This window comes from Erythrolamprus reginae, chromosome 2, assembly GCF_031021105.1.
Source record: "Erythrolamprus reginae isolate rEryReg1 chromosome 2, rEryReg1.hap1, whole genome shotgun sequence".
Taxonomy (NCBI): Eukaryota; Metazoa; Chordata; class Lepidosauria; order Squamata; family Dipsadidae; genus Erythrolamprus; species Erythrolamprus reginae.
The window spans coordinates 105,875,143-105,898,581 of NC_091951.1; the positions used below are offsets into that span (position 1 = coordinate 105,875,143).

Genomic DNA, 23,439 nt, shown 5'->3' on the forward strand with positions numbered 1-23,439 from the left:
GAAAGATTGTGTTTTCAGTAGGCTGGAGGTGAGATGACAATGTCACCCATTCCTGCTCTCCAGAAATTGTTGGCCAACTGCCGTGAAGAGCAAGCTAGCTATACAATTCTGCCCATAGACATTTCTATTCTCATAATATTTTCAGAATCTGAACATTTTAACACTGAAATGCTAAGTGCCTCCAATAAAGCGACTTTTACATATTTTCTGGTTCAAAATTCCCACTTCTCTTAATACGTGTACTGAATGGATTGCATATATTGTATAATATACAGATTCTGTTTCAATGCAAAATCGTAATAGGATTTTTTTTCTTGTACAATGGAAAAAAGTAAATTTAGGGACAAGGCAGTTGACAAAACATATTTCTAACAACCTAGCTTTTATCTACAAGAAGCATTCAAATATGCTACTCATCATTAATCTGATACAGTATAATCGAGGGAGAATTGTATAATATTATTTCTGCATCTTTGGCACAGCCAGTATCTACTTATAAAAAATATAAAACGTAATGAATTCTGTACTGTAATCCCATTTTAGGTTGTTGAAACATTTTAATTCAGGCTTGAAGAGTTCAGGAAAGAAAAGAAAATGCCTTCCTCTCCCTAAATGTTCACAGTTCTTTTCCTAAATAAGGTGGTTTCTCAAGACTACTTTAGAAATTCAATTTCAGTATAAATACTCAGTGATCATCCTTGTTAATAGTACAACACGATACAGATTTACAGTCCATGAAATAATGAATGATGAATAGTGATTCAGATATTCTAACATCTGTCCAGGGTTAATTTTTTTTAATTTTCTAACCTGTTGTAGAGCTCTCTGGATGTCAATCCCTTGTCCCCAAGGAACAGCTGGATTTGCCAGGCAATCCCCAGCATTCCCCCGACGGGAAATATCGATCCGTTGTTTTCTGAGACTCTGAAAAGCTTCTGCCATTACCCGAACCCCATCATACGTAAGAGCAGATGTGTACTAGAAAATAGATTAAAATAAGCATGTTGGCTATTAGGCTTGATATGGGAAATGTTTGTTTCTTCTCCCAAAACAGTAACCAAGAAATCTTCAATTTCCAGGATTCAGCCACCCAAACTGCTATTTGGTTAATATCAATGTCAACTGAATGTATCACAAAAACAATTATGTTAAGTAATACCAGGTGCTTCAAAAATAAAGAGCAGCATTATTTGGTAGGTTTTTGAACGGAAGTTGTGATTGCTATTCATAGCATTTATCCTAGTGCTTGTAGGAACTACTTATTTTGCATGGTTTGCTGCAATTCTCAAAGCCAGCTCTCAGTGCATGAGCCAAGAAGGAGTTTTAATTTTCAACCAGTTTATCACAGGAGTTTGACACTGATTTGAGATGAGAGGGAATGCCTGGCCCAAGGCCACCCAGCTGACTTCTATGTCTACAACATTACAGCTTCCCATCTCAAAATCCAGCACCTTAGCCACTATCTTGTATTGTCACTTGAGATCTGTTAAAATACCAATTTAGCTGGAATTGATAAGCCATGAGAAGCCATATAGAATTTTGCTAGATGTAGCTGAATGTGACTTGTAGGTACATTTTTATGCCTAATAATATTGATAACAATTATAATTTCCTGGGAAAAGCTGCAGCTGCTTCAAGTAGTTTGCACTCCTGCACACTCCAAAGCACAACCTACTTATTATGCTAATTTTGCTTTCAGCCCTGTTTTAATTAATCTGTTCTACCTTGAGAGTCATTTTTATCTGATTAAAATACAAGATAGCCAGAATAATAATGACAACTTGATTTCAGTGGGTCTAATTTAAGTGGGTAGAGGATAAATCTGGATCTAATGCATTATAATATTTGTAGGATTTGTTGCTGCAGGCTTTAGAAAATTATAAAGGAAGCTAAAGTCTTGGACTCTGTCTTTAACTGTTCCAGATTTGCATCATGACAAAGTGACTTTCTGGATTTGCAGGTTATATTAAAAAAAAAACAGTTTGCCTTGATATGAAATCTTCAGAAAATTTCCCTCCCCCCTCTCCCTCTTTCCCTGCTATATTCAGTCTACTATACAACTTACCAATCTTTAAAATATTGTCGCAGTAAGGTTGAGAAAAAGAACTTAGTTTTTCAAAATGAAGCATCTATGAGAAGGTAAGCATCAGAGCGTATATTTTTCTATCACATCTACACAAAGTTCTGAGAATGAACTCTGTTTTAAAAATTATTTGTTCCAAAGATTCCATAGCATCATATATTTGTTCAATTCAGCGCAAAACAATAATTCAGCACCCCACTAATTAAATAATTTGGTATAGAGTCTCCCAAACAGAAGAACAAAGCATGAAATTTCTGTTAGTTATCCTAATGCTAATTAATACATGTAAGTTACTTAAAGACTGAAATCCCACTTACATGCAATATTGTTTCCAAACAACCTAACACTGAATGTTAGAGAAACAGTTGCAGATAATTTTCCTTATTTTCCCATAGATGGGTTGCACTTTGAATGTTAGAATTCCCCAAGCTATCCCCAACAGTATATGGGCAGGGATAGTCTGTAAGTTAAGCACATCTGAAGAAACTAAGCAGGGATAGTTACGGACATGCTAGTGTTCAAACAAGGTTAAGCCATTATTAAGGAGGAACTCATTGCATTTTTATAATTACATTTGCGTACATTTTGAGGTCCTATAGACTGAAATACCTATTCTACATAATTTTACTTAGACACAATATAAACCCAAATAACATGAAATAATAATATAATATAATAATGTAATGTAATGTAATGTAATGTAATACAATACAATACAATACAATACAATATAATATAATATAGTATAATTAGTGATAGCTCCCTTGGGTAAAATGAAAAAACATATGGAACACCACTTGAACACTGTTGGCATCAATCAATTGCAAAAGGCAGCTTTATAACATTGTCAAACATTAGTATCTGTCTATCCCAGGTCCTTGGAAAGGACTTGATGGGCGGATAAAAATAGCAAATCCAGTCAACAATAACAATATATGATGATGATGATAATAATAATAATAATAACAACAACAACAATAATAATTTGTGCGATCAACTATTGGTTGCATCTGTATATGTTCTATGTATACTGTATTATTATTTGCTCAAGTGAGTTCACTCTATAGTGAAAACATCTGCACTGAAGGTTAGAGACAATAATCTACAACGCTGGTCTAGTACCAATTGGGAAGTAGAGTAAAGGTTTACACACACACACGTTTAACTCCCAGAGACAGTGACTGGCCCAAAATCTCCCAGCTGGTTTCTGTTTCTAAGGAAGAACCTTCTTAAACCTGATCCTAGTTAAACCTTACTACCATATTACTACACTGATTTATGTGTGTGTATGCATATTTATGTGCTTCAAAAAGAGGATTCTTCATTTTGAAAGTCCCCTCTATTTTAGCAAAAGAAAACAGTATTTTCTATAATTTAACTTCATTGAAACCAATTCCACTGTAATTTGCTATGGGGAAAAAAAGCCCTAAACCCTAATCTGACACATGGAACAAGAAAATGGCATTAACACCTCCTCAAACAAATGGGTTTTCAGTACCACTTGCCTTTGGCCTCTTCCAGTCCACACGAGGTTGTTCCCTGGCATCATTGTTCTTCCACTGTTGCATGATCCTGGCTGGGATAGTGTCTGTGTAATTTACCAATTGGAATCCAGTCACATTTGCTCCACTTTCTTTGAATTTTCCCAGGTCAATATCCATAAATCCCTAAGGAGTGAGAAACAACAACAGCAACAACAATAGTGATGAACATAGGCAGTGAACTTTTATAGCAGAATTTTTACCAATACTGATGAAAAATGCAATAAGCTAAATATCCCAAAAGTTGTTTTACACCCCAAGTACTATGGAAAATTACATTTGTTTTTAACGAGAACAACAATGGTATTTAAAAAATAATTTAACACATTTTAAATATATAACTTTCCAAAGGAGTTTTCAAAATAATTGTAGACTAATGAAGAAAAGGGCGAGGGGCAAATAAGAGAATGAGAGCCTATGAAAATGACTTGTGTGAGGAAAATACCTATTTCTCTAACCATAAATATAAGTAGAAATATAAAAGATTCCCTTGTTCTTTGTGCAAGCAAAATAATGTGACTTTCCCTAACAGAATCTTCTACAATATAGTACAATTTGCATAATAAATATGTTTGAAAAATAAAGAAATACATTAAGAAAAGTATTCACGGAGGTGTATATGCAAGGAATATATAAATTGAGATAGTTACATAAGCACTACAACATGCAAGAACAGGCCAATTCTGCATGGTCTCTCAGCAGTTTTCAATACTGTCAACCAACTTTGGGGGTTGGGGGGGCTTTGTGCTATTCTGGGTCAATTCTTTCTCTGTGGCCACTCTCAGTCTATGCTAATACCATAGGAGACAAGTGATAGTAGATCTCATCGCCCACTTCTTTGCAGGGTCCTACAAGGCTCAGTACTTTCTATTCTACTCATTTCTATTCAAAAATGTACATGAAGCCATTGGGTGAGACCATCTATCACCATGGACTGAGGCATCATAAATATGCTGATGATACTCAGCTGTATATCTCAGCCTATGGTGAGTTAAGTGCTGATATGACCTCGCTCTCACAGTGCCTGGAAGCTGTTGGGGGTGGGATGGGGAGCAACAGGTTGAAACTAAATCCTGTCAATATCAACTGATTCTGGGGTTCTTTGGTCCATTGAGAATTGCCACCTTTGGATTCCCTTGGATGTGGTGGCACTGTTCCAAAAAGACCCAACGTGTAATCTGGGGGTTCTCCTGGACTTGCAACTTCTGAACAGATGACAGTTGTGGCTAAAGGGCCTTTGCACAATTGTGCACCAGTTATGCCCTTCCCTGGACCAACAATTCCGACTCACAGTCACTCACGTCCTAATCATCTCCTCTCTTGACTATTGCAATGAGCTCTGCATTGGGCTGCCCTTGAAAAGCATCTGGAAGCTCCAGTTGGTTAAAAAAAATGCAGTGATCTACATGGTTCTTTGCAGACCTCAGTGTGCCCATGTGTTATCTCTCCTTTGGGAGCTGTATTGGTTGCTGATGTGCTTCTGGGTACAATTCAAAGTGCTGCTTGTTACCTTTAAAGCCTTTCATGGTTTGGAACCAGGTTATCTAAAGCAGTGATTTTCAACCTTTTTTGAGCCGCGGCACATTTTTTACATTTACAAAATCCTGGGGCACACCACCAACCAAAATGACACTCTAACACAGTACATATTATACATATAGTTAATAATATAGTTTCTAAATGTATTTATACTCACTTAGTGTCAAACCTGGGCCTGTTGCAATGAACACAAAAGGGATATTCTGGCAGGAATGGTAGTTTGGGGACCCATGTTTAATTTACCCACGGTACACCTGACCATGTCTCACGGCACACTAGTGTGCTGCGGCACACTGGTTGAAAAACACTGATCTAAAGGACCATCTCTTGCTGATCACATCCACTTGACCCACTAGAATGGGGACGTAAGAAATGTTGTGACTCCCACCTGCCAATGAAGTATTTCTAGTCTAGCGGGACCCAGCAAAGAAGGGCCTTCTAGCAAAGAAGGGCCTTCTTTATGGTGGCTCCCTCCCTCTGGGGCATCATGCCTCTGGAGATTAAAGTGGTGTTCACTCTGACACTTTTTTGGAAGGCCCTGAAGATGGCCTCCAGTGGGCCTGGAGAATCAAGAGTAGGAAAGAGTCCATTAAATGGCTGATATGAGTGGGTGTTGCTGCTGTGGTGGTGGTGGTGGGTTTATTATTTATGTATTTGTTTGTTTGTTTAATTATCATTTCTTTTACATTGTTTTTTTTTTACTTCCTGTAAGCTGCCATGAGCGAGCAATATAATATTTCCAAATAAATAAATAAAAATTCTTGAATAGATTTAGATTTGACTTAGGCCAATCTGCACATCACTCATTCTAAACTGAGTGCTTTTGGTTTTTCAATTTTTGAAATGATTCAGTGGAACAAAACAGGTTGCGGAGAAGTAAGAATAATAGAGCAAATGAGACATGGCTCACTGTGTAGTGGCATCTGTTCGATTTAGTGCATTTTTATCCTGCACATTCCACAAGGATTTAAGTATGTTCCAAGTGTATAAAGCCAATGGAGCCAAGACAGAGTGACAACAGCAGTTTTCATCCCTGAGGAGTAGCAAGCCTGGTTTTAGTAATTAGCTTCAGAAGTAAATTGGAAAAACGGAGAGATGAGAGAACTAGCAAATATTCTAGGCATTTAGACCAAAAGATATTCACATTTATGTTGATTCATGAACTAATGGAACCGCACACAGTTTTGGGACACTCTGAATTATTTATACTGTTCTGAAAAGAACCCAAACCCAAACTATGCTATCCTTTAACAAGGGTAGAGTTGAATACGTTTCAACCCTTTACTGCCAAGGAAAAAGAAAAAAAGTGAAATGGTGACTTGAATTTCAATGTGAAAAAGGAAACAGTCCCAATAGCTAGGACACATTTCCATTAAAGCTGCCTGAATAATGGGGGGGGGGGGAGAGTATTCCTGGGAATTATTCAATAGACAAAGTGTCTAACTTCCAATGGAATATTGCACAGGAATATACAATTTTTCTCTCATGACCTCAGTCAACTTATTAAAAAATGGACATGTTTCATCATGTCATAGATCATGAAACAAAAGTTTTATAAAATCATATGTTGAGTACAGATTAATCTTACTTTCCCCAATACAGTGGTCTCTGGCACTGCTCCTAAGTGCTCAATCAGATTTGGTCATGCAAACCAGGATTATAGTAGTTATTCTGTCATCCCAACACATCTAGTAATCCACATATTAAAAGTGTGCTCAACTGAACAGACAGAAATTTCCCTCTGAACCCATAGTTGAGGCAGCTGCATGTCTTCAAGGCTTTTTCTCAATTTTTCTGAATTTGTGTGTAAATTGAAGGCCATTTCTTGGTTATCTGTATATTCAAGAACATGAAAGGAAGGCTTCAACATGATCCACCTGCTTTGATGAGCTGAACAGTGGATTTCAATTTTCTGAATGGCTTGCATTGTCATAATAGAAAGTTTTATTTCAAATATTCAGATCATAAATATTGTAAGACTGTAAAGGTAAATATCAGCACCTTGAACTTGCTTTTGGAAATACAGTGATCCCCCGTTTATTGCGTCCCCAACCATTGCGAACAGGGTACTTCGCTATTTTTCAACCCGGAAGTCAAAATACCATCTACGCATGCGTGCCCGTTGTTTCTATGGGCACGCATGCGTAGATGGCAACCGGGAGATCAGCTGCTAGGCGGCTTCCCTGGGTCTTCCCCCTCTTGCTGGCGTCAGCGAGGAGTTTCCCCACCGCCCACGCAAACTCCTCGCTGCCGCCCGCCCTTCGCCCGCCCACGCCGTTCATTCTCGGCGCTTTCGAGCTGAGTCCGGAAGCGAATTCGCTCCCAGACTCAGCTCGAAAGCGCCGAGAGCCAGCGTGGACAAGCCGTTCGTTGGCGCTGGCTATCGGCGCTTTTGAGCTGAGTCCGGAAGCGAATTCGCTCCCGGACTCAGCTCGAAAGCGCCGAGAGCCAGCGTGGACAAGCCGTTCGTTGGCGCTGGCTATCGGCGCTTTTGAGCTGAGTCCGGAAGCGAATTCGCTCCCGGACTCAGCTCGAAAGCGCCGAGAGCCAGCGTGGACAAGCCGTTCGTTGGCGCTGGCTATCGGCGCTTTTGAGCTGAGTCCGGAAACGAATTCACTCCCGGACTCAGCTCGAAAGCGCCGAGAGCCAGCGTGGACAAGCCGTTTGTTGGCGCTGGCTATCGGCGCTTTTGAGCTGAGTCCGGAAGTGAATTCGCTCCCGGACTCAGCTCGAAAGCGCCGAGAGCCAGCGTGGACAAGCCGTTCGTTGGCGCTGGCTATCGGCGCTTTTGAGCTGAGTCCGGAAGCGAATTCGCTCCCGGACTCAGCTCGAAAGCGCCGAGAGCCAGCGCCCCCCGGATCCCCAACCCGGGTTTGGGGGCTGCTAGGAAGCCCCCCATGCCGGCGGCAAACAGCCGCGCCGCCCCCAATCTTCGGCTCCTCGCTAGCGCTGTGGGAGTAAAAACACCATCTGCACATGCGCAGATGGTGTTTTTACTTCCGCAGCGCTACTTCGCGAAAACCCGCTCGTTGCGGGGGGTCCTGGAACGGAACCCTCGCAACGAGCGGGGGATCACTGTATAAAAATGACTCATGGAATTGTTTTCAGAAGCAGAAAACTCTGTTCACTATAATCGGTCCTGATATTAATCTAGCCACACTATTTTAAACTAAGACTTTTTGAATCTTCAGACATGTTTCAAGGAAGAGATACAGTATTTATGTATGGGGGTGCTATGGAAATTACCATGGGAGAAAAAGAGAAAAAGCTGCAGACTGGACAATCATTATGTAAAAGATATATCAGTCTAGAAAAGGTATAGAAATCTTCCCTGGTTAAGGGCCCCAGAAAAAATCCGCCCCTACTGCTTCCCAAAACTTGTGGTCCACATGGAACTGTGACCATTGTAAAACTGAGTTTTTAGCTCCCATCTTAGAATACTGCTTTGTTTGTGTGATCTTATTTCTTCCTTTTTGGGGGGAATGGATTACAAAAGATTCAGAGCCCGATAGATAATTGTCGTAGAGTGAAAGAAATCATAATGTTGTAAGAATGGAATCTTAGTTGGCACCACAAGCAACATTGGTTAAGAATATAAAGCCTTATATAAACTAGCCATTCATTACATCATTCAATTGGAAAAGGCTGTAAAGATCATCTAGACTACGGTTCTTCAAACCTGGCAACTTTAAGATCTATGGACTTCAATTCCCAGAATTCCCAAGTACCACTTGCTGTATTGTTAACCTTTCAATTTATAGTTAATCTAGATACGACATTAACTGGGTTTTTGCTTTTAGAAGGCAGCATCCACAGGGAGAATAGCGCATTTGGAGAACAGCATAGAGGAAGACAATAGATAGCAGATAATAATAAATAGAAGGTGGGAAATGTAAAGTTGTTCCTTTTCCTGCTGTGGTCTTGAAAACAATCACTTCTCAAAGGTAGCATTAAGTTTAAATGCCCATCAGCACCAATGAGGTTTCAGAGGAGGAATAAATGTGTTAATGGTGCTCCAGTTTTCATCCCATCCCTATTTGCAACAATGCAAATGTTAAAGTCATTTCTTTAAAGTCATGTCTAGCTTAGCCTTAAGCTACGTAAATTTGGCAGGTTAACCTTTTAGTTTCATACACAAGCCAACTGTACTTGACAAGATGCTAAATCATACTTCTGTTCTCACAAGTGAAAAATCAAGTCAGAAATCAGTAAACTATAGCCAATGCCAACCAAAAACATGTGAAAAAGAAGGTAATTTTTGTCAGCTTCTACATTATGACTTATTTATAAACCATGAGTTAAACTAAACTATGCCCAGTTTAGACATTAGGATAATATATGATTAATTATGATTTTCTAGCAGTTTTGCTAACTCATATGCAATTCAAATGTGTTCAGGAGCATGCAGGTCATTCTGATTTGTTAAATTTCAATAGAGTTATATTTTTTTTTACATTATCATTACCTAGCCTAGATTAGAAACTGAACTACTCCCATCCTTTTTCCTAAGATGTGAGTGAGAATTCGCCGTTGTGTACAGGAGAAAAATAGCAAATAACAGGTACAAAGAAGAGTGAGTGTAAAAGGACAGCTTTTAAAATTCTAGGATAGTCTATTTATAAATAGCATGATTAAATGTTTTCTGATTTGTTTTGTTTGACCTCTTTTTTTCTTTCTAGATCTATTGTTTGCCTTAAAGGTAAGGGTTTTTCCCCCCTTTTTTTCCCTACTATGATTCCTAATCAATTGAAGCCCAGGGATAGAATGGGCTATAAATTGGAATTTAAAAAATGTGAAACAGCCCACAAGATAACATGCAAGCTAGCTTAAAAAAATAAATAAACAGTCATAAAACCAGCTAGGTGGCAAAAATAGGTAATAGCAATTGCAAATATATTCCCATTAGTATTAAAACTGCCCTACAGCTTCAAAAGTGGGCCATTAAATTTAAAAACAAAAAGCAAGCAGTTAATACAATCTGGTAGCATTAACTCAGCAGAGCTGAGCCAGATTCCCTGGGCAATGCTGAATAGGTGAGGTTGGAAAGATACATTTAAAATATACATAGTTAGGAATCTGTCTTTCCATTTGAAATATTGTAATCTATTTCCGTACTCTTTCACTATTTATGAAACAATTTAATTTTAAGTTACTCATACTAAAAGTTAAAGATAGACATATAATAGAATAGTTTCAATAGAAGAAAAGTCAAATTAGACTAAAACTAATGGCTTTTTTTAATTGATTGAAAATCCTGCTGCAAAAACATGTTCCAGGGGCATTTCTTTTCCCCAAACAGCAGTCCATTAAAATGTTTAGCAAGGTAGGATATAAAACAAATTAAACATGTCACTTATTATATTTTTATCTGTTACTGCAAACCTAGATGAACTCACAGATACTGTAATATCATGTCAGCTTCTGTGAAGACCTATGCGTTCCGACCAGGAATTTACAAATATACAGTAACAATAATCCTTGGTTCACAGCTAAAGGGGATAGAACCCACCCTGAGTCCCATTTATTTATTTATTTATTACTTAGATTTGTATGCCGCCCCTCTCCGAAGACCATGAGATAAGGTGGCATCGAAGTCAAATTAATAATAAATAAATAGAATGCTGTACAATCAGGCCAGAAATTTATTAACAAGGGAGATCAGAGCAGCAAAAAGACGCTACTCTGAAAGCTAAGGAATCAGTTCTCAACAAATGAACCAGCAAACATGTGGAAAAACTCTTAAAAACATCACCAGTTACAGCAAACCTCCTTCCCAAGCTGAAGGAAATCAGCAACTGGCAGATGACCTGAATATGTTCTACTGCAGGTTTGAAAATAAACTACAGCACTAGACACACCAACAATAGCCAAACCTCCTACAACTGACCCCATCCCATTGGGTTCATAACCCCTAGTGATCACAGAAAAGGAAGTGCGAGATCTATTTCACAGACAGAAGCCAGGAAAAGCTCCAAGCCCAGACAAGATAATTTCTTCTTGCTTAAAAGTCTATGCTGACCAAATGGCCCCCATCTTCACACAAATCCTGAACAAATCACTAGAGATATGCCATGTTCCTTCTTGCTTCAAACGCTCCACTATCATCCCAGTGCCGAAGAAGCCCTCCATTAAAGAACTGAATGACTACAGACCATTTGCTCTAACATGTGGAGTTATGAAAACTTTTTAAAGGCAAGTGATGTCCCGCATGAAAACCATCACGGATCCATTGTTAGACCTCCTGCATACCGAGCAAATAGATCGACAGATGATGCTGTTAACATGGCTAAGCACTACATCCTACAATGAATCTCCAAAGACCTACACATGGGTCCTCTTTATAGACTTTAGTTCAGCATTAATACCATCATACCAGACATTCTTCTAACTAAACTAAATCAGCTAGCGGTACACTTGTAAGGAGATTACAAAAGGAGGGGGGTTCTTTTACCTTTTGCTACTGGTGTGCATCACGAAGCTTGGCAAAATCACACCTGCACAATTAACACAGGGGTTTTCTCAAGCTATATACTCTCACCACTTGTCTTCTCTCTGTACATCAATGACTGCATCTCAAATGATCCAAATGTTAAACTACTGAAGTTTGCAGATGATATAACAGTGATTGGTCTCATTCGAGACAATGGTGAATCCACATACAGATGGGAGGTTGAACAACTAACCTCACAGTGTGACCAGTACAACCTGGAACTGAACACACTCAAAACTGTAGAAATGGTGGGTAGACTTTAGAAGAAACCATCCCATTTTACTACCTATTACAATACTAGACAACACTTATGACTGTATGTAAGTACTTCATGATTTTTGACAAATGTATCTTCCCTTTTATGAGAGCATATGCACCAATGACAAATTCCTTGTGTGTCCAATCACATTTGGCCAATAAAGAATTCAATTCTATTCTAGTGTTTGCCTCAATTAGTGGCATGGTGGCATAATGATGGAGATGTTTGCCTCCCACTTCGAAGGTTGAGATTTCAATCCTAGGTAGTAGGAGTTTTGTCTGTTCTAGGTCCCAAAGGAACAAAAAATCTGCTGTAAACTCCATGTAGGCATCAGGAAGGGTACTTGGCCAGTAAATGCTCATCTTAGAAACATAGAAGATTGATGTCAGAAAAAGACCTCATGGTCCATCTAGTCTGCCCTTATACTATTTCCTCTATTTTATCTTAGGATGGATATATGTTTATCCCAGGCATGTTTAAATTCAGTTATTGTGGATTTACCAACGACGTCTGCTGGAAGTTTGTTCCAAGCATCTATTACTCTTTCAGTAAAATAATATTTTCTCACGTTGCTTCTGATCTTTCCCCCAACTAACCTCAGATTGTGCCCCCTTGTTCTTGTGTTCACTTTCCTATTAAAAACACTTCCCTCCTGAACCTTATTTAACTCTTTAACATATTTAAATGTTTTGATCATGTCCCGGTCCCGACTCTACCCTGACTTATGGGACTACAGGGTTATAAAAGTAAAGTTTAGTGCTTGCCTCAATTAATTAGGCTAGGCTCCTCCATGTCTGCTTGAAACTTAGCAGTTTTCTCCAGGACCCACAAATCTAATCTGTGAACATGAGCATTGCAAGACAGGAATCTATTCCACCAGTTTTGCCCATTGAGGGAGTGGGTTTATCTATTCCATTTCAGTTCAGTACATTGTGTCCTAAAAGCACATTGCTCAAGTAATCTATCTCATATGGAGATTTTTTTCAAGATCAGTTACATCATGTCTTTCAAATACCAGGAAAGATGCCAGGGAGCTTCTATATACACTTTGTCTTTGCACTACATCATTTGGACTGCCCTGAACAAGCAAGTCCTGAACTGGAGCGTGTATAAGGATGCTCCACGTATTCTGCTTCTGCATTGATGGTCCGTCTACTGCTTGGAAAGGGCATCATCTTCAGTGTATACCATCTGCTGATCCACCTGATGGGCTTCTTTCCAACCTACACAGATGCTGTCATGTTACTTGGTTGGTCCTGCTGCTTTGTATTGAGTTTGCCAGCCATGAAAAACTGAAGCAGTTTTTGAAAACCAAGTTTGGTAATGACATAATGCTGGGGATTCCTTTAAAAAAATTAATTGGATGAATCAATAATCATTCTGCCAGGTTTCTGCCAGGTTTTCCCTAAGAGATTGAAAGCCTCCCTATTTTTCCCCCCAAGTAAATTTAGCAGAAGAACAGAAACTGGAACATTTTTGAGGCTGCATAAAATTGATACGAATCCTGCTAATTTTCTAATTCCAGTCAATGCGACAAGAAGAAGACACTGTAAAACTGTTGGTTTTTTCCCTCTAGTTATGAAATCATGTGCCCACAGAAAGTAAAGCAGTCAGTGCTTGCTTTCCTGTTAATGGGGAAATGTATTCTTCTGTGTTCTTTCTAAGCACAGATTCCAAGTGTGACTCAGCCTTTGCTTGGTTTCTTAGTTTGTAGCAGGCAATGTAGGCAGCTGCAGTTCCCTTCATTGTTGTCTTATCTTTTTTGTATGTAATAAAATACAGTATATCCTCTTGGGGTTGTAACACCATTGAATGACTTTTGTTCTACAAATAGTACATCTATTGATCATAAGTGTGTTTATAATTGTCACTGTTCAAAGTGGGATGCAGGTTCAAATTCTTGGAATACAATGAACTTGTCTCACATCCTTACCTTTCTATGTACTCTGCATGACACAATGATGCTAGATTACTGTGTATGTCTATCTATATTCGGAGAGGGGCGGCATACAAATCAAATTAAATAAATAAAATAAATAAATACTGGTTGTAAAACAACTTTTGTCCATAGTTTCAACCTGATATTTTTGCTCATCTCCTCTACAAGGGGACTCTCATTTTACATAGATAAAAGATAAATAAGAAATAACAAAGAAAACTGAGGGGGGGAAAGAAAAATAAAGGAAGGGCTGCAAAAAATAATGCAGTTAGAGAATTTTTTAAAATAAACAGATAATGGAAGAAGTGACTTCCCATTCTATTGGCAGTAACTACAAACAAGCTTATAATCCTTTCTCCATTAAGTTTATATTACAAAGACTTCCAGTTCCTCCCTCAGCGAGATCCATATTAAAAAAAACCTATTCTGTTGGAATTAAAACTGATTCTGTTAGATCCTTCCATATAGTGTCTCAAAACCATGTGGAAAAGACAGCCTGGTTTCTCTTATTTTATCCCTCTGTCTCCAATACAGTCAATCATATGTAAGAACTACAGTATTTCTGCAGCAGAGCTGGTACAATGGTTCTGTTGTTGCCATGTTGGCAGAAGCCCTTAATATATTCATATATTTTGAATAATTTGAGCTGACAAATTACCAATTTTCAGCAGAAAAACATATATTACAGTCTATAATATAATAATAACACAACATAACAGAACAACACGTACTATCTAAAAATAATAGTAATATTTTATTATGGAGTTACATTTTAGTATAATAAGTAGAGTGTATAAACATTTTAGTCTTCGTACAAATGAATTTTCAGAATTGAAGTTAATATTTTTTTTAGAAAAATACAAGGTGGTTCTAGCCTATATCATCTCATCTTTTCTGAGTATTGTCCTGTTGATTCTATTAATTGCAGGCCCAGATACAAAATGCTAAAAGCATTAATTGAATGTAAGCGGTGACACACATGTAGTTTGATGCTGCTTTTCGTTTGAAAAGTCTTCTCAAATCAGTAAGTCATGGAGAGAAACAAAAATTATATATCATTATAGCAAGCTACTCAGCCAATATTCCCACTGCATTTTCGATATCAATCCATTTGATCACTTGTTGTTTTTCCTCTTGAAATATAAGTGAAGTGCAGCTTCGCAACACAATTTGCAAAAGTACTGTTTTATAGTGGCCTTTCATTTAGCCACACTGAAATGCTTATGTTTAAAGGTCTTTCCATATGCACTAAAATACATGAACTGAAATCTGCAGTTCATATACTAATAAAGTTAAATTCAGTTACTGTGGATTTACCAACCACGTCTGCTGGAAGTTTGTTCCAAGGATCTACTACTCTTTCAGTAAAATAATATTTTCTCATGTTGCTTTTGATCTTTCCCCCAACTAACTTCAGATTGTGTCCCCTTGTTCTTGTGTTCACTTTCCTATTAAAAACACTTCCCTCCTGAACCTTATTTAACCCTTTGACATATTTAAATGTTTCGATCATGTCCCCCCTTTTCCTTCTGTCCTCCAGACTATACAGATTGAGTTCATTAAGTCTTTCCTGATACGTTTTATGCTTAAGATCTTCCACCATTCTTGTAGCCCGTCTTTGGACCCATTCAATTTTGTCAATATCTTTTTGTAGGTGAGGTCTCCAGAACTGAACACAGTAATCCAAATGTGGTCTCACCCGCGCTCTATATAGCGGGATCACAATCTCCCTCTTCCTGCTTGTTATAGCTCTAGCTATGCAGCCAAGCATCCTACTTGCTTTTCCTACCGCCCGACCACACTGCTCACCCATTTTGAGACTGTCAGAAATCACTACCCTTAAATCCTTCTCTTCTGTGACTGAGATCAGACAGCACAGAAAATGATGGCTCTATGCAGAAGCATCTTTGGATGGATCTACTGCTAATAATTGTTTATCAAAGTCCCTGATGTGAGGCACATGAAACAGAAGTTTAAAATTAAATAGCCCAATTACTCAGTCTTCTCCCCCTTGCAAAACCTCACCCAACATCATTCAGATACGGATCACCTACAAAAAAGATTTCCATTTTTTAAAGCATCTATTTTTCTCTGTAGCTACACTGGTAGGTATAAATCTTTGGAATATTTCTCTGTATCTGCTACATTTGGTTCCAGTAATTTAACATTGCCCATTGCTCTGGTTATCAATAAGCTGGGAGATGCTACTCCCATTGCCCAAATTGGAGTTTCAACTATGGACTTCAATGAACAGACTCACGCTCTTGTTTTCACTGTGAATAACTTCTAGTAGAATCCTACGATTGTTCTGACAGTCTTTATAACTGTTCCCGCACAGCACACTATAAAATATCAGCACATTTACATTGTTTTCCTTAAGGCAGAATAATCCCCATAGCGCTTATCCTTAACATCGCTGTTTTTTTCTCCTCCATTTCACGCCTCCCACTTCCCCCAAGGCCCGGCATCAATTACACAGTTTTCATTCTTCTGTGTAAAGAGAGTTTTCTTCCATAGTGCCAAATTATTTATTTCCAGCACTCCTTGTTTCCCTCCTCACCATAACATTGGATGTGTATCTAATCCTTGCCAGCAAAAAAATAAAAATAAAAAATCGATCTGATTAATCTTTTGAAGCAAGAATGAAGAATAATGAGACCAAAGGGAATTCATAGAACCCAAGCAGTCCTCATCCATTAAAACTCCCAGAAATTGCCAATGGCTTCTGGGAACTTTCCTTTATAGAGAAAGTCCCCTAACCTTGTTCCTTGTAGATTTAGCTAGCTTTGCATGATAATTATTTTGTGCTTCTGTCACCAGGGCTGGTCTATCATTAGGCAAAAGTCTGAAGCAAATTCCTCAAGAAAATGCTATTAGCTACAGTATTTAGCCTTTACTTCCCAAGTCATCCCAATTATCCCCTTCCTAAAGAAAGTTGTGCTTTGCACCTTTAACCTGCCCCCTCCATTGCCCTCAGGTGTTATGGAGGATGATGTTAACTTTCCAGAGGAACAGGAAGCTCTGGCTCTTTTCCATTTACTGTTTATTTATTTAGTCAAGCACATATTAGATACTATATATATAAGTATAAATATGATTTGAATACATGAAATGCATACAAATAAAAGGGAACATAGGATAGGTTCGGCAGGCCTGTGGGTGCGCTTATCAACACCTCCTTTACAAACCTGTTAGGTTAAAATGTTAAAGTTAACATTTTGGGAGTTTGGGGATGAAACCACAGAATCAGGTAGTGCATTCCAGGCATTTTCCCGCTCTGTTGCTGAAGTTGTATTTTCTGCACTCGAGCAGTTCACTTTAAGTTTGTATCTATTGTATGCTTGTGTACTCTGGGGTTGAAGCTGTAGTAGTCATTGACAGGTAGGACACTTTAGCAGATAATTTTATGAACTACCCTTAGGTGATACGTCCAGGTCCATCCAAATCTGAGTGATTTGATCTGATAGAAACTGAGCAAATTCCTCAGCTCTACCCAGCAGGGGCTCCTCTGTTCCGCCTACATTAAGAAGGGAATGAGTTACCCTAAATAGGGTGGCTGGACGTGAATCAGTGGATGCAATAAGTGCAAAAAATGTGAGCATTTTGCCACCTGTATTGCCACTAAATAAGTCCTAATAAAGGCTCTTAAAAGTATTCGGTCAGACTTGGAGTTACTGATTCTCCAACATTGCTCTAGATATCTCTTCTGGTCTTCATTTCTTCAGTAAACCAGGGAGCTTTCCTGGATCCATCACCATGGTGTGTGTGTGTGTGTGTGTGTATGTGTCACAATCTGTTCCAGCGACCCCAATACCGCCCTATTCCAGACAGCCACCAGGGACTCAGCTAGATTGTGGACAAGGGAGTCCAGTATCACCACAAGTTCCTTCTGGAACCCTTCAGGGTCCATTAGGCATCGGGGCAGAACCACTTAATCGTCTCCACCTCCCTGCAATGGGGGAGTAGTGTCCTAAAGTCTAACCTCAGTAGGAAATGATCTGACCATGACAAGGGAAAAGACTCTATACCTCTTAATTCCAGATCATCTCTCCACTGTCCCGAGAGGAACACCAGGTCAAGTGTGCATCACCCCCATGTGTTGGACCCTGAACTACTTGGGTCAGGTCCATGATTGTCATCGAAGGTATGAACTCCTGAACTGCATCCGAGGGATTGCCAAGTGATGGCAAATTGAAGTCTCCCAGCTCCATAAGCCTGGGGAGCTCCACTACCAACCCGGCTACTGCCTCTAGCAGTGCAGGCAGGATTGTTATGATGCAGCTGGGAGGCAGGTACATTAACAACAAGTCCAACTGAACCTGTGAGTCCAGCCTCAAGAGGAGAGACTCTCACACCTTAGTCCATGGTAGGGGGTGGCATATAAGTCCAATTAACATATATAATATAATTATCTCTGAGCCAGGGATCTTATGAAGGCAAAGACTTTTCCAGACAATGACTCCACCACCTCTTCCCTGGAGTCACGTCTGAAACCTGAAACCCATCTGGGTAGATCTCTGAGAGGGGAACATCCCCCTCTTGGCCTAGCCAGGTCTCAGTTATACATGCCAGGTCAAACCCCTCTTCCAGAATTAAATCCCGAATGAGGGTTCTTTTTGTTGACAACAGACCTGGCACTTAGCAACAGCAGCCTGACGCCAGGGCCCTGACATCCAAGTCAACAGGTATACAAGAGGGGCCAGAACAAGTAATTGTTTTGAAACAGTGAGTCCTAGTTCCCCAAGAGTGGCCTACCTCTTGCTCGCCATATCTACCTTGATATTCTGATTTATCAAATAGTTTCCTCATCCTATTTTGTCAAAAGCAAAGGATGCTCTTGATATGTCGCTCTGTAATCTAGCTCTTGTTAGCATGATCAAATTATTATTTTTTAGCCATTGAATAATACTGAAATGTTGCTGGCTATCAAAATATATATTTTCCTGTCTTTTAATCCATCCCTATTTGTCTTATGGCTTCCACTTCATCTGTTTTGCTTTTCTTTGATTCTTCTCCATTTCATGCTACCAAGTGATAGAAATGCTTTCCATCTGCAGGTAAATGAATGAATGAATGTGTAACAAAATAAATATTTTTATCAGCTATACATCAATGTCAAGTTGTTAAATCCTAATAACTGCAGGTACATTTGGAAGACTTCAGATTTGTTGTTATATTAATCAATTAATTAAGGAGAAAATGAAAGAAACAAGCAAAACCAGTAAAAAGGTATTTCTATGCGAGAAATAAAACACAAACTAAAGTTGTTTATGCTCCAATGAAGCCATTCCAAATGTATAGTGGATCTTTGGGGACAAGGGCAATCTTAGAAAACTAATGCTTATTCATTAAGTTGAACCAAGATTTCTTAGTACTGACTAATAATCAACACAGATAAACTCTTTTGGAATTTGAAAATAAAATTTGAAACATGAACATAACCTTATTATCCTCCTCCATCCTTTTATAAAATGAAATTATTGAACAACTTAACTCTGCGATAGTTATTATCCAGATATGTTTAGATGGAATATAAAGAATTCCTGATGATGCTATGCTCCATTTGTCGGGAATGCATTGTAAGATTTCAATGAATAAAAATGTTAGAGGGAGCCAATATTTTCATTAAACTTGATTTTCTGACCAGCACATAAAATATCTCCTTCAATTCTGTATCACAACAATAATGATGGCATTTAAAAGAAAGGTAATATTCTGCCCAAATCTTGTTCCAACAGACTTTTCTCTAGAATATGTCTTCATTGTCTTCCATAGAGTTACTCTGATATCAGTTTTGATTTTAGAATGAAATATTTCCACCATCGCTATCCCACAAAGCTACATGAACAAGATAGAGACAGAGAAAAACCTGAAGAGCACAAAACCATTGAACTTCCCAGCTTGTCATATCTTTAGTCACAGAATAATATAGTACATGAAGTTTAAGGATATACCCAAATGATTCTCAAGAAACAGGACAACCTTATAAGACGTTTTACTGCAGATGTTCATACTGCTGGCCCATGGGACAGACGTGTCATTTGCAGATCATCCCTATCCCAGCTCCGCAAAGGGCAAGGGTGAAATACTACCAGTTTGGCCCAGTTTGGGTATACTTATAGCGAGGCATGGGCCCCAGGCGGAACGGGCGGAATGCCCGTTCCCCCAGGGAAAATGGAGTGCGTAGGCCCACTCTGGTAGCGGTTGCGGTCAGGCATGCACAAGCTGTGCAAACACAACCAGAGCAATTCCAGTAAAAAATTACCATTTTTTTTGCTTCCGTGCATGCCCGGTAGCAAAGAAACCGGCAATTTTTGCTGCCGGAAAGAGATTTCGGCTGCGGCACATGTGCAGGGGGGAGCAAGGGTGAGGGAGAGCAAGGGCGAGGGGCGTGGCAGCGGCTGGTGGTGCAGCGGGCAGCTCTTAGCTTATTTTGCTGGCAGCTCATGACCGGCAACTCTTCTCTCCAATTTCTGGGGGGGGGGGGTTTGCTTCTGCGCATGCGTGGAAGCAAACCCCCCCCAGAAATCACATACACACACATCTTTGTGTGAGATTGGGCTTCTGCGCATGCGCAGAGGCCGAATTACATGCCAGGCACAGGCGTGCACTGGGCGCGTGTGCGGGAGCACACTCGTGGCATGTTCCGGTAGGGCTGAAATTGGTGGCCCGCCACTCCTTATAGCGGCAGCCATCAATGATTTGGAGAATCAATAGCAGCCTCAGCATGAGACTCCACCTAGACACATGTGAAAAAACTCACATGATGGTGGATTGCAAATCATGTGTGATGGTGGATCACAAATCATGCACTTTCAAACTGGTAGGGAAAGTAAATAGATTTAACTGCTGGCAAAAGGGGGAAACATTGCGATATGTTATATGACAAAAATGTAATGCCATGAGTTTGACACCCATGTTTTATAGTGTTCATTGAGATTTACTTTTTATAAATGTTTCGAATTGTTGTATTAAGAAACAATAGCTATAAATATTTTGTAAACATTTTGAGTAAGCATTTCGAACTCAATAGTTTCATCTCTGTAGATATTAAAAAGTTCGTAATATTAATCATTAAATAATATGAAATGGCAATTTCTCTTCAGGAAAACATATTCCTCATTCCTTTTTGTTCTATCCAAGATTTATACAGCCAGGAATACACTACCAAAGTTGAAACTAATAAACCCAGTTTTGTTATTTGAAAAAAGAGAACAGGTAAATTACATGACTATCAGGGTAATTAAGAATTCAGTTTCTCATGTGTCAGAAATCTTGTGCTTTTGCTTAATATTATTATGACCTAGTAATCTTTACCTAATTATTATTCCATGTACCCTTAATTTCTAATTATAAAGATAATAAATTTAGACTTCTCCTGAGAAAGTCACAATGTCACACATTTCTTTATACAAACCTATTTAAAAAACCTAAAATACAGACAAGAAACTGGTTAGGCAGTAAAAGACAACACTGTTAACACTTTTTGTTTATATAATGTAAATGGGTAAAAAAAGAAAGAAATGTAAATGAATGAGGATATACTTCAAAGTGTGAAGAAACAGTTGATGTTAAGCTAGCTCAAAGCTAAAGGTGACAAAGGAATGGAATATGAAATAGGACAAAAGAGACAAAAAATGAACCATCTTGTTTTTAAAAGTGGCAGTTTAAAGGTAAACAAGGAAAAAACCTTTATGCTTCAACAGATAACCACAAGTACATATCTGTCTTATAAAATAAATGTAATAAAAGTGATAATACAATCAGGGTTCTTGTTTGTATAAATGCTATTCCAAGTAGAAGTGCTATAATAGCGCCGGCGGACTTACCCGCCGGCAGCGTTTGCAGGAGGGCTGGGAAGACACCGGGCTCCTGGCGGTCGCCATCTTGGGTCTCGGGCGAAGTCTCGCGAGACGAGACTTCGCCCGAGAGTCAGGCCGACAAGGCCTGACTGCTGATTGGTCCGGGCAGGGCTTGCTGGCCCTATTTAAGGGTGTGCAGGCCCGGGCTCAGCCTTTTCGCCCGGACCATTTGGCCACGAACAGACACTCGGCTGAGTTCTTGCTCGCGTCGGCCATTTTAGGTCGGCCTCGTGGAGCGGCCGCCATTTTGTGGTTGCTTCGGTCCGGCGAGAAGGCCTCGAATCCTGTGGCGATTTCGGCGGAGAGCGTTGGAGTGCGGCGGCGCTGGTTTCGTGTGATCCCCCTTGGGCACGAGGGGGAGCGGTGAACTTGGGTTCCCTGCGGGGGGGTAGGGCCCTGCCCCGGGGGGGGGTGCGTTCGGCCTTTGGTACAGCTGCATTCCTGGGGCCACTTGTTGAGGGTTCCCCTGCCTCGGGAGGGGGGCGTTGCTCACCCATTTCAACCACTTGGACCTCTCCCTGGTTGGGTTGAGGCCTGGGTGCTGGGGATAAGGGTTGGATTGTTCATTTTACAATTCCTGTTGGTCAGTAGGGGAGGATGGGCTCGAAGAAGAGGCAAGCCAAGGCCCCTCCGGCTCAGCCGGCTGGGCGGCCTAGGAGGGCTCTGAGGCCTTCGGCCCGGGCTCGGGCCAGTATGGAGGGGTCCCCTGGGGTGGTCCCATCAGAGGGGGTGGTGGGTCTTATGCCCACAGCCCCTCACCCTGATGTGTCTCCTGCTCTCTCTTGGGCCAGGGTCCTGGAGAGACTTGATGAGCTGGAGCAGTGGCGGTCCGGCTTGGGCACAGGTGGACCCCTCATGCCTGCAGCGGCGGCCTAGGGAAGGGATCCGGCGGAGGCGACAGCCCAGGCCGGGCAGATGGCCCAGACCGGGCAGATGGCCCACACCGGGCAGATGGCCCAGTCCGGGCAGATGGCGGCATTTCCGGGCCCCGCGCCAATGGGGCCCCCCTGGATGTCTTCGACCCTCTATGGGGCAGGTGAGGCTGCACCACATGCCACATCCTCTTCACTCCTCCCCTTGCCCGGTGCGGGCTTTCACCCGCTGGGTTTGGGGAGCGGGGTTAGTTTCATGGGGTCCCCAGTGGGCACATGCGGGCAGGTGTGGTCCCCGCCGGTTTCTTCAGCGGTGGTGCCGGCCCCCGGGGTAGCTCCGCTGCTGGGTACCCGGGGTTCACGGGGTGCCCGGGGTTGGGGGTTGGACCCCTCCAGTTCCCGCTATTATGCCCCCGCCCCCTTTGATGGCCTATCCCCAGGGGCTAGGGGTGTTAGGTATGGGGGCCAACACCGTGTGGGACCCGTTCGCGAGTATAAAGGCAGGGGCCATTCCATGTGGGTTGCCGGCCACTCCCCTGGGGTACCACCTCCACCCGTCGGTGAAGGAGGCGATTTGGAGGGGGGAATATGTGGACCTCTTCTCCCTATTGAACAGGGAGGTCCCTAAGCAAGAAAAAGACATAGTGCCCGGGGAGGAGCCTAAAAAGACTAAAGTCACCAAGTGTTTCAGCTCATGGCTGTACGCTTTTCTGACTTACGCATCAGTGGTTATTCAACGACAGCTGGCTAGAGCCGCTTCTATGCTCAAGTACATTGACCTAATTGCTAGGGCTCATTTTGAGTATAAAGGGACTATCTGGCGTCATTACGACAAGGGCTTTAGGATGCGTATT

At 40.7% G+C, this 23,439-nt stretch overlaps 1 protein-coding gene across 3 annotated transcripts in view; it reads right to left on the reverse strand.

The window, feature by feature from the left end:
• GRIA1 (glutamate ionotropic receptor AMPA type subunit 1) overlaps positions 1-23,439 on the reverse strand; it is a 309,938-nt gene that overhangs the window by 86,858 nt on the left and 199,641 nt on the right. For all 3 annotated transcript variants that reach the window (XM_070739030.1, XM_070739028.1, XM_070739029.1), the window contains exons 6-7: positions 3,589-3,750; positions 811-978 (exon numbers count right to left, since the gene is read on the reverse strand). In XM_070739030.1, the coding sequence (XP_070595131.1) occupies positions 811-978; positions 3,589-3,750 (330 nt within the window). The remainder of the gene's footprint in view (positions 1-810; positions 979-3,588; positions 3,751-23,439) is intronic.